This window comes from Larimichthys crocea, chromosome XV (assembly GCF_000972845.2).
Source record: "Larimichthys crocea isolate SSNF chromosome XV, L_crocea_2.0, whole genome shotgun sequence".
In the NCBI taxonomy this organism is placed as follows: Eukaryota; Metazoa; Chordata; class Actinopteri; family Sciaenidae; genus Larimichthys; species Larimichthys crocea.
Genome location: NC_040025.1, coordinates 1360149 through 1372934, shown reverse-complemented (window position 1 = coordinate 1372934; position 12786 = coordinate 1360149). Strand labels below are relative to the sequence as shown.

General features: G+C 40.6%; 1 protein-coding gene across 1 annotated transcript; it reads left to right on the top strand.

The window, feature by feature from the left end:
- Nucleotides 1-4194: 4194 nt before the first annotated feature.
- On the top strand, nt 4195-7552 carry LOC113747713 (transmembrane protein 26). The gene is made up of 3 exons (XM_027288533.1): nt 4195-4388; nt 6084-6228; nt 6827-7552. Exons 1-3 carry the CDS (start codon nt 4195-4197, stop codon nt 7550-7552), a joined length of 1065 nt encoding a protein of 354 aa, XP_027144334.1.
- The last annotated feature ends 5234 nt before the right edge of the window (nt 7553-12786 follow it).

The following is a 12786-nucleotide window of genomic DNA, read 5'->3' as shown; positions in this document are numbered from 1 at the left end:
TACATAATCGCAATTAATTAACAAACTAAATTTAAGGGATCTTTTATTGTCAAATACTAATAGTCAGACTCTAATCCAGTCACTGTTGCTAGGCAATGATCCAATGAAATATATATTCTTTTGTGTTATTCCTCCAATATCTGTGCATGGGAACTACAGTATGGTAATGTAAGGTTGTGGTTGAGGAAAGGTGGTTGCTGTTATACAAACATAACACATAACACACGATTTCCAGTCTTCAGCAGGCCTCAGACATTCTACATGTACATTCACCATCCCAACCTGCACACCCGTAATCAATGGCACAGTACACAAATGACTCATGTGTGAGGTTGACTGGTCAATGTGAAATAAATTCCTGAGGACATTAGACTGAATATCCATATTAAAATGAACAGAAATATGCCCTGTACATGTTGTCATGTTGACTGACTAAGACAGACATAATGCCATTATTAAAATGGGTTCAGACTGTGAAGTCAACTTTCATCTTGCTTTATTGACTGTAGCAGTCCATATTTATTCACTGCAAACAGTGAATGTACTAATTTTAGCTAATATATGCCACCAACCATGTGTGAAGAGTGTGCTCAGCTCAGACAGAGCGCTCTTAAACTTTTCACAAGGTTCTCTGTAATTTTCTCTACATCTCCCTCCTTTTTTTGGATCCATATATGTTCATAAATTTAAGTTATAAAACCTCAGACAAAAGACAAACGGCAGGCAAATACTTTTACATCCAAGCACTGACTTCATATGCAGTCGTGTTGGCTTTAAAATCTGCATCTCGTTCTGTCTGAACACACCTTACAGCTGCTATAATCAATATTTTTGACTGACTATCAAATTACTGTGTAATATCGAATGTGTCACTCACAGTAATGAACCCTGACTATACTATGGAGATTTTGTTGTGTCTTTAAGCCTATTGTTTTGGTTTTACTGCCCGCAGCTTTCAGCTGTTTTCAGCAAACAAAACTCTGATATAATCTCTCTAAAACTACACACTACCTGTCCATGATCAAACAGGAGACAGACATAGTCAGTGACTGGATGAGCTGTGTGGTGGAAAAGAAAACAGGTAAGAAAAGAGTGCATCCATGTCTGCTGGATTCTTTCTGCGCTTACAGCTTGTTTCAACTTCCCCCAAGTAACAAAAAAAAAATCAGGAGATGCAGGTTTAAGGCCTCATTGATAGTGAGGAAATACCATTAGATATCTGACCAATGTTTAGAATTCACCCACTATGAAATAACACAAAACATACTGTGAGTCATCCATCTTTGTTCCACTTTTAGCAGTTTTTGTGGACTGACGTTTGTAGACAGCATCAACCCACGCAACATCCTTATTCTGATGCAATAGCAGTAACATACGCTCTCACTCCTGTAGTGGTTACGCAGGGGGCCATCAGCATCTCCATTCACTCTTGCTTCATGTTTTTGTGTGTACAGAGGCCAGGGAGGGAGTCTGTTATCAGGGTAAGCAGTGCAGAGGCAGATCATGCATGGGTGGGAGCAGGGCAGTGCTGGGTGCTCTCTGAACAGGGAGCGCGGCAAGTCGGCTTCTCCCAGGGAGATAACTTTGTTCTGGGCCAGGAGAGATGACATCATGACGGATGGTGATGAAGATGTGGGCGCAGGGGGCCAGGAAATGTTATCTCCTACAATGGCACCAAGGGGACGGGGACACACACGTATACACCACAGCTCAGTGATACTATACTCAAGTGGACTTGAAAAGTAGGCACTCCCCACTGAACACATACACACACAGGAACACAAACACCTCTTGTGACATGTCTGAGTCTATAGGAGGTGGCTTCCATTTAAAAGTCAAAGTCAGACAGGTCCAGACACTGCGTGTGACTGTTCTGGTATTGTCATTTTCTCTGCCGTGTCTGAGAACTTTTGGGAAACAAACTGAAGAATCTGATCTCATCCCATCTCGCCTAGGAGTCTGGCTTATGCAGGAGGTTTGTCCTGCATGCAATTGCACCATACATATTGCATGAATTCTGTTTAAGGTATATTAGTATTCACAATAACAGCACACAACGCTGTGACAATTTTTTGACATAGAAGATAACAGTTATTGAGAGACCTGAGTTGGATTCATGTTTAATTCAATTCACTGTTAAAGAGTCCTAGAAAAGTGATTTGTGTCAGCAGGTACAAGACTAAGGCAGAATCTTACAGTCATCAGACATTTATATAAGAGACTTTAAATTTCTTCTTTTCAGCTTTTTAATTAATCAGTGCTGTTGGACTGATTTACAAGGGTAGACCTGATGGATTCTTGTAAAAACCCTTTCTTGATGACGACTTACTGATTTTTGCTGAAAGTAAGAAGTCTGTGACCATTTATCAGTGACTTGGTCCATGGTTTTCATTAAAGGACGACAGTTTGACTGCAGTCTTGACGGCCTAGAAGGTAAGAAAAACACAACTCCTTATTAATGACTTACTGACATCTGCAACTCCAGACAGAGATCTTTTACAACCTAGACATTGTTCGCAATAATTGTCTATATCTGATCTGTACAGCATTACAAAATTATTTATAAACTACTAATAAAATCACCTCCTCATGAGCTGTTGCCATGGCAATCATATAATATAATACATAACACATTATATAATAAACATTAATTGCATTAAAGGTCCAGTGTGTCAAATTTAGAAGGGCTCTATTTACAGAATATGGCAGAAACTGAATATAATATGCATAATTATGTTTTCATTAGTGTGTTTTTGTTATCTTAGAATTAGCCTTTTATATCTACAGATACTATGGATCCTTTTACACAAAGTCTGCCATGTTTCTACAGTATCCCAGAATGGACAAACAAAACACTGGCTAAAAATAGGGTGTTTTAGACTGAGTGGAGCAAGGGGGTTGCAATCAGCAACTACATACCACTAGAAAAAAGATGTTTGGAACTTACATTCATTCATTTCAGAGAAATCAAAGCCAGTTGACACTGTACATACGTTTAGATATATTTCTAAAATTTCTAAATGGTTTACTGATTTAAAAAAAGAAAACTGAGAAAGTGGTTTGAAATGGTGTGTGTGACAGTGTCAATAGAAACAGGAAACCAGGGGAATGAGAGTCCCTGTCTCTAAATTGAACCATGTTATATGGCATCCATCCAAATCAATAGGCAACCAAGACACACCCCATGGGAACACTTTCAAATCATCAAGTCATCACATTAATCCACAGAGGTGCAGAGATCAGATTTAAGCAAAGCCTCCTGGAGTCCTTTAATATTGACTGCAGACTGTTTTTTCTAACTTGCTTACTAATCACTGCTTGCTTTGAATTCTCCCAAAGCTCAGAAGCTTTTATCCTGCTGACTAATTGACAGCGAGGACTGCTTGCACACTGACATCATGTAATAGTTATTGATAATGAAAGCTGAACCGGGTGTGTGTGTGTGTGTGTGTGTGTGTGTGTAATGATGCAGATGGTTACATTAGCTTTTACCAATTTTTCATGACTGATTTAGTTTTTGGCTGCTTGACACTTACTGACTCCTGTGTGAGTTTATTCCTTTAAATTTATTGCAAAATACAATCAAACTGAAGTGGCCTTTGGCACTTGTCCATCCTTTACTCTGCAAAAGTGTTTACTGCTGGACATTAAGTTTGTTGTTGTGATACAATAGCAAAACTATATTAGCTTCAAAACAACATAAAGCACTTTACTGTTGCAACTTTTGACATTGTTAACAAAATTTTGAAGAGTAAAGTAACTTGTTTTCTCTCTATTGGCAATTTCATCATCAATTTGATCCTTAAAATTGTTGACTCACATCTTTAGACTCATTAATAGCTTTATTTGGCTGTTCCTTGTATACTGTGTGAGCTTTCTGCCAAAATGCTGAATCAGCCTCAACTTTCATCAACCTTGCAAGACTGATTTGTTGAAAAACAAACATGGCACAAAAAATGTAATTTTCCCCTCAGACATTTAATATCGTATAACCCCTCTGACATAATGTAAATCAGTAGTCAGTTGCTCAGTCACTATAAAACAAGACCAAACAATCTAATAATGGTTTAAATCTAGGAATGTTTTGGATGATAAACGCATTTAAACTCAGTTTTCATCAAGTTACAGTGTGTATCATAACGCCAATGATTCATAATAAAGTTATCATCCGCATAGGTTTTCTGCTTGGGGATGATGTGTCGACTCCTGAACGTCCTGCTGGCTTTGCTGAGTCGCTTCCTGTTTGCAGTCCATGGTGTGGTCACAGTGTGGCGTGTGGTGGCCATTAAAGAGGAGCCACTTTATTGGCTGTTGCTGACGGGCGTGGCTCTGCTGGGTGTGGAAATGGCTGTCACCCTGAAGTGCACCCGAAACGCTGAGTGGAAATGGTAACACTTATGTGACACATGCAGAACATTTAACATGACTTTACATTACTCATCATATCAGTTTTAATATCAGGATTAGTCTGATTAGTCTTTAGTCTTATTATTGTATTAGCAGTAGTACACTGGTATATGGAGTACCTATATTACACAAAGCTTACTTTGGAAGGAAGTAATTCATGGCTGTGGCTAATAAGTAGAGCAGGAGATTCATTATTTGCATGGTTGGTGGTCCTTAAGCAAGACACTGGACCCCAAGCTGCTTGGCAACATAGTTTAAATGGGTGAATGAGAGGCAAATTAAAAATATTGAGCTTATATTAGGAAATTGTAGCTCCAACAGAAGAAGACTTAGTTTAGCATGTTGGAATGATAATATCTGATAATTCGACAAGGAAAAAAGGCTCACAGGTAGCGCTACAGGAAAAGCCAGAGGATCACCAAAGCTAGCTTATAATAATGATCTTCTATCTAACCAAGACTACAGAACAATTGTTTTGAAGAGCTACTCCATTTTAGTATTGCTCAAAATCAAACTGGGAGGTGTGGTATCTTTACCTTAGGTCCCTAGTAAGGATCAAATTCCAAAAATGTCGGGTCCTACATTTTCCATAATGCATAATGTGTCTCTTTGTTAGACCATCCCTGTCTGGTAAATGTCCACATCTTGCAGTCGCTGATGACATCAACAAGGGTCAATGCCTCTACAACTTTACAAAGACATTACACAACTGTTTCTCAAGCTACACAAACTTATCTTGATGTGTTGAATTGTTGGAGTGCACTTTTAATTGTTAAACAACAACAATTCATTTAATAGGCGCCAAAAGGTTCTCTCTGCTTCAAAAAACAAATATGGGCCAATTTGGTTCTAAATTAGCATGTACAAACCACCTGCTTGGCAATTACTTTTTGCTCTCTTTTAAAGAGGTGACATGGGGATTGAGGTGTTGTATCCAGACTTTGTAAACCTGTTTGGAGTGGGGAGTAAATAACTTCTGAACTTGTAATTGTGTGAACACTTTACAACCCATCTGCCTAGGGCAGCAAGAGGCAGCCTGTGCAAGGCCTGTAATGTTCTGTGCCACTAAATTCTCTGTTATCGTCTGCAGCTCCTTCTCTCTTTCACTGCCTATCAAATACAAATCTATTCCTCTGCTTTGTTATTGCTCTGTCTCTCTCCGAGCTGATATTCTGAGCTTGCTACTGTATCATGTCTCTGTCACCATCCAGTCATGGAGAAAATATCTGCTGCTGGTTCAAGTTACTTCTGACCAGCTTTTTTTTCCTTAAAAAAAATTTGATTTGAGTAAACTGACATCAACCATCAACTCTAAAGGAAATGAGCATTTAGTACCCCTCTTCATTCAACACCAAGTTGCATCTCATTCAAAAGCTGTAGCTCTCTGGCACATGACGTAGTGAACATCCTCAGACGCAAGCTTTCTCCGGGCCTCTTTCTTTCTCACTGAGTCTTACTTTGAAGTTCTCTCCTCATGGAGAAGGCTTTGCACTGTCAAGTGGGATTTGCATATATGATGAGAATAATTGCCTGTCTGAAATTCAGTGCTTCTTTTGGGAGAAAAAAAGGGGACTCTTTCTTCTTTAGTGGGTGGTGGAAAAAAAAAAAAAAAACAGCTACTAAAAATAACCTTCCCCCACCCCCACCCTCCCTCTCCTTTGGCGGTCCTCTTTTAGGTTCTCCCCCATGGTTTTCCTCTACCTCAGTACTGTCATCCCGTCCATTTGGTTTCTGGAGCTGAGCCTGCTACAGTCCAAGCTGCCTGTCAACAATTCCTCAGGGCCTGAGCTTCATTTGCTGGCTCACATCCCGATCACAGCGGTAGGCATCCCAACACAAAACTGCCCTCCGTGCTTTACCCTCCACGCAGCCGCATTAAAGCAACACCTGATATCAGATAAGATTTAAATCTAGTGAGGGGGTGGATAAACTATTAGTTGCAGGAAACGTGTAATAGACACATTGTGATGAAGACCAGATAGGCTTGTGCTGGAAAAACTCTCAGATCTCTCCCCTTTTGGGGTGATTTTAGTGCAGTTTCTTTCATGTAGGATTTGGGAGCTTTTTTGCCCCTTGGCTGTGCTTGAGGCTGGGTGGCAGCTTTTGAAACTTGAAGACATAACGTTGTGAAGTGTCAAGGGGTGCTGTCGGGATAAACTCAATGAACCCTGACACAATGATGATCTGACTCACTAGTCGGAATTACATTGAAAATAGATTGATGGATGTTGGATAGTGTTTCTTTGATTACACATTTAACTTTCTCATATACAAAGATATAATATTGTAATACTGTATACTTAAATATATATACATATTATAATATGAATGATTGATTTAGAAAAAGCCACTGTGAAAAGAATAAAAATTACAAACTATGGGAAATTTAGGTGTTAACAGTGCTGTTTCCTTCACCCAGGGCATTGTGGAGCTGGACCCAGAGATTTGGGTGGCTGGACTGGAGCAGACCATGCTCATAGTGTTGGTTCTGGGCCGCTGGCTGATGCCCAAGGGGGACATGTCTCGTGACCAGCTCTCCCAGCTCCTCATGGTCTATGTTGGTCTGGGTGCTGATATCCTGGACATCTTCGACACCTTCAAGGAACCGGAGGTCAAAACCAACCGAGTGGTTGTTATCATCGGCTTGGCCCTCTTCTCTTGGGCACTCATGCAGTTTCCTCTGGTGCTCACCCAGACACAACCCCCAAAGGGTGAACTTGCACAGAGGAGCGTATGTGGTTGCTCCTGCTGTCCAGGTACTCCATCAGCATTCACCTCTTGCTGCTCCAGTGAAGTGTGGAGCTTGTTGCTCACAGTGGGACTTCAAGATGGCCCATTCCTGCTTTACCGTCTCTACCTCATGGTCCAAGAGCAGGTACTCAACCAGCTGATGATCTTTTTCACCTGTAAGAACATACTTATTGTTCTCTTGGAGCTTTATCGAATATTTGTTGTGCAGTGCGAGCAGTCGGTAGGGGAATCAGGAAGGTGTGCTGCTTTGGTGGTCCGGTGTCGAACCAAGACGGATGGGGAGGAGGTGGAAGAGGAAGCGGGTAGAGAGGAATGTGGTGGAGAGCAAAACCTTCATACAGACACAGAAAGGAGTAATAAGAGGGAGGAAGATCAGAGAGATGTCCAGGTATAGAAAAGGTTAAAATGCCGTGAGGCATCAGTTTTGCCCTCAGGGGGGAAATGGCTTTCACACACCAAGAGAAAAGTTGAATCCATCTGCCATCTCCTGCATCTCAGTCCCGTTCAGAGACAGTCTCGGCTCTCTGGAGGTTCAGTGACTGGAAATAGACCACAACAGAAAAGACTATGTCCCAAATGAAAAGATCAGAGATGGATTTATGCAACTCCCTTTGATAAAAAAGGTGTTTCAGTCAAAGCAGGTTTCTCCACTGAGGAAAGGCAGCTCAACAAGTTTAACATGAACTGTCAATCTCTTTAATATATGATGGGATTAACAAGACGTCTGAAAACAAGTCAACAAAGCTTTGTGGTTTTCGGTACAATACATTAGCTTTAATCAGCATGTGATGATATGATTTCATTATGCTGTGCATATGCATTTTTAATAAAATGATGGTGATGATGATGGCTGACAGGAACAATATCATATGGATTGAATAAATATGGCAGAGAACGATGGTGATAACATGTCTTGCTTAATTAATAAACCATTTCTAATAAAGAAAAACATTTTTTTTAAATTTTTTACTCTGATCACCATGAGATGGCAGTGTTGCCAAGTCAACCAAAGCATCACACAAATATACAGTGTTCACTTGACTGGAACATGCATGCCAGTTATATAGAAAAAAAACTGATACAGCAACACAGAAGCACAGTTGCATGTGTTGAACTTCAGAATTTGTTGGTTTGTGATATGAACCTCTCCTCTTTGAGTCTCTTTGTAAGATGTGACGAGACAGTGAAGAGGAAGCAAGGTATGTGATAAATGAATTTAACATATGTAGTCACCTTCAGGCTATGGCTATCTAATGGGTAGTCTGATGTAGTCAATCTAGAGACACCTCATAAAGTATAACAAGTAGGAGGAGAGTGAAGAGGTTTGCTTCATTTTTCAAAGTTCATTTTCCTCTTGAGCACAATCAGCCCAGGGAAGCTTGTTTGAGAGCTTGGTGCATTTTTATTATGTCTGAAAAAGCACACTCGTGATTATGTGGGAGTTGTTCAAGTTCGACTTGATTTGCTCTCGCTTTCTCTCTTTTGAGAGATGGAAGGTGCTTTTGAGATATTCCTCCACAGCCCATAAAAAGCAAAAGACTCGTTGAGAGCCTACAAGGACAGAGAAATGTTTGAGCTAAAGCTCGGGGGTTTCAAGGTTTCTAGTCACTTCACGGTCGAGACAGACAGCTGCAGCACAATCCCCTCCCCTGCAACCCTTCGGTTCAGACAATACCTCTCCTGTCAAACGAGGTCTAAGATGTGGCCCTCTTGCATTTATGGATGACCCTCTTGCTCTGAGTCTCTTACACTGTGTTGGGCAGACTGGGAATGAAGAGAAGCAATGGCTGCGAGTGGCAATTCAATCTGAGGCCTTTCTCGCACTGTATCTGTGTCCATCAAATTGCTGCACTTGGCCTGGGCTGTAAGATGAAGATAGCAGAGAAGGCTATGAAAGAAAGGGTCACTCTTTGTTTTCAGTAAGCTCTCAATGACAGAAAGACAGAAGTAAATTGAGCCAGAGACTAGAGAGAGGGAGCATTTATGTGTTATCTCTCTCTGTTGTGCGTGGTTGATTATAAAAACGCATAGAATATGAGCAAGAATTCCTAAATTAACGACTGAAGGCGACCTCCAGAGGATTTGCTTGAGAGCATTATCTTACTTCCACTTACTTTGGTCTAAATTATTGATGCTGGAGACAACTTTTAAAAGAAAGAACAAAATTAATGGAGAGTCCCCATTGAGATGTTCATTCCTCCACCAACATAATGCTGTCTATGCTCCTAGAGTACTAGATAATGCCCAATTTACAAAGTCACTCCCAGGCAAACGACACCGCGCAGAGCCAATACGAGGGCGCTGCTCCTTCTAAGCACCTGATTTTTGGGCAAATCCAATATTCATGTGACAACGTGATGTGGGCAATACAATAGGGTGATGAAAGAGCCGCTTGCTTGTGAAGAGAGTCCTTTTCCTCTTCAGATTAACTGCATGCTTTAACAAGATTGTGTGGGCATGTGGGAGGATGGGGATGTCAGCTGATCCACGGGCTGCCCTACATAGATAGAGAGAAAGGAGGAGAGCGGAGGAGAACTCAAAGCCTGTAACTCCAGTGCACATGGATATACCCTCACAAGCCCTGTGATGAAAAATATCTGTTCCCACGGAAAAGAGTGATGCTGCCTTCAGGTGCTCCCTAAAAGCTCCTATACATGTACATCTGTGATTAGATGAGCTCATTAAGCCTTATAGAAAAGCAAGTCGCATGCGATATCATGTTTCTGAGGACAACGTGGAATGACTGATCACTGACAACATATCATTTGCTTGGAGTGATGAGAGTATTAGTCATACTGAAGGTACTCAACCGACAGCTCTTACATTTTTTAGTCACAATATGGTGCTTAAACAGATTTTGTTTGTTTGCTGCTATCCCATGCTTTGATTTTTTTTTATCAAAGATGTCGTACCCTGCCACAGATGTGGAAAATATAGAGTTAGATGTTTTCTTTGTAAATACAGTGAAATACAAACTGCACCCTCTTTTATTTTTATATGGGTAAAAAGTCAAAATTAAGGGCCCCTACTGACCCCCAACGCACCATATGTTTTGATGAAACAAACAAGACTGCTAAAAGTTAGTCGGAGTGTGATTAAACACACATTTATTTCCCATTTAGTCTCAATATCAACTGAATAAACTGAGAAATGCAGCTACTGAAACTAGATTTAAACTTTTTTGTTTAAAAAAAAAAAATATTCTTTTCATATTCCAAAACAAATGTGCAATTTCACATAAAAAAAAAAAATGAACTCAAGGTTACATAATGACAAGCAGTGAGTTTTCTTCTGACAAGTGAGGCAAAGTGTCTGCTGAGGAAGACCGTGAGCTCCTGATAAAAGTATTAAGTGCACTATGAGTCAATATTTTTTCCCAAGCTACTGTTTCCAAGGTCAAAAATAAATGTTTACACTGAAATGAACAATTAATCAAATAGCCACAGCAGTCAGCTCAGTTCCTTTGGGGCCCCTGAGGGTCTGGACAAAGTTGCCTGTTCAGTCCAACCTTGTGCGGTGGCTGCTATTTTCGCCTATTAAAGTTAAATGGTGGAGACAACTTTGTAAAATGAAGAGGATCAAGCATGTAACTGATTAGATTTTTCAGGAATGTGATGAATATAATAAAAACTGAGTCTTCCCAAAACATTTACCCCGCAAGTCATATTTTAAAGAAAAATCACATTCTTCTAAAGTTAATGCTTGCCACAGTGTGGTCAACATTGATATTTCCTAAAGAACCTGAAGGCTGCAGAAGATATAATGAAACGAGAGAGCGAGCGATCGAGTGAGCAAGGCAGAAGCAGAGGGAGGTAGAGATGCAGAGAAATTCACTCAACCTGAGCAGGTGCATTTCCCATGACAGCGTGGAGTGTTTTCCCCATATGCCACAATTTCCCTATTTTGTGTCAACTAATCAGGAAGTCCAAACACACTGAGGTGCGCCTCATCAGCCTCCAATCTCACAGATAAACCTGTCAACATGCCACTGAAATGTTACAGCAAAAGGGGAAGAGTCAAAACAAAAGCAAACTTCAAATGAACTCCACAACTTTCTGACAGGATCCAACTCAGACCGCCTCGTGGAACACCATGGATGGCAAGATAACGAGCTTTACTTCACTGGTTGCAGATCAGGGTTGCTATATGGCTGTCTTGTTTTCACATAGTGTAGACTTTTGAGTCAACAGTGTGATATAGAGATGCCAGAAGGGCCTAATTTATGGCAAATCACAGGGTACCTTGCTACATTTCTCATACTGTAACAAAACATTATATTATCATTAGTCCTTCTTCTTAATCTGTCAAGTGGTCTCCTCCCACTTGAAACCACCTAAGTTAATTTAATGAGAACCAGCACTGCTCTCAAGTATCTCTTAGCTTCTGACTCTGTCCTGAAGAGTTCAGAGAGAAGCCATTTAATCTATTTTACCTTCTGGGGGATAATGCATATGATCTCCCCAAAGAGTTGAGGTATTTTGGGTTCTAAGAAGCTATTACCCAGACATCTACAGCTACGGTAACTCATGTATTTGACAGGACACTGACTTTACCACAGTTTCACCACTCTCAGCTGCATTGCACACCAAAGGCACTTCAGAAGTCAGGGTCCACAGAAAAAACAACAAGGACATGCTTGTTGACAACCATTGACAACCTGATTTAATACCCTAGAGTATTGCAGATGGCAGTGAATAGGCTAAGTTGCTTGTTTTCGCTGGTTCTAATTTTGTGACGTTTCCTCCACCTCCAACCTATTTTTATTGGTTAAACTCAACGCTAACGTCAGTGACATTTCTTTTTTCCCTCCAGTCAGCAGTGAGCATGGATGAGGAGAGACTTATTTACAATATTGACCTCCTCTATGATCCACAGCACCCTTTTTTACATTAGTTATGGAAAAATAACACTTTCTCATTTGCTAAGGGAGTAATGCAACATCATTCGTAGTATCTCTCGATGACTTTTTGTGCTCCATCTTATAGACTACACTCACTTGTTTCCAGTTAGAAGCAGTGTGTTCAAACTCTGGTTGTGCATTTATATTGTTAAAAAGTAATTACTAGAACTGCCAAAGGTAGGGGTCAAGTCAACACTTGTAAGGTGGAGATCATGGTAGCCGATCTGGACGACTTGCAAATGGAAAATAGTTCTACGACTGTGGAACAAAACATCTCTGGGAGGAATAAAGCCTGAGCCAGCGTGGTAGATCCATCAAGTCCTCAACTGCAAGATAAAATATGTTATTTGTCATTTGTTTTCTTGTCTGATGCTCCTGTCTGCAGGAGGCACTGTGTTTTTACTGTTACCAAGGACTGTTTCAATACAATTTTCTGGTCTGGTCAAAGAACTAACACTTCTTGTTTATAGAAAAAGACAAACACTGACAGTTTATCCATCAACCCTGACCTAATCCTTTAGAAACTTTGATGTGCTTTTGGGGGGTGAAGCTACTGTTTCCAAAGCCGAGAATGAACTTTCACGCTCAACTTCTAGAGCTACTTCTATATGTAAAGCTGAGTATTTAGGCGGCTGTGGCTTGGAGGTAGAGCAGGTCGTCCACTAATCAGAGGAGCGGTAGTTCGATCCCCTCCAGTCTGCGTGTCGAAATGTCCTTGTCCTTGAACC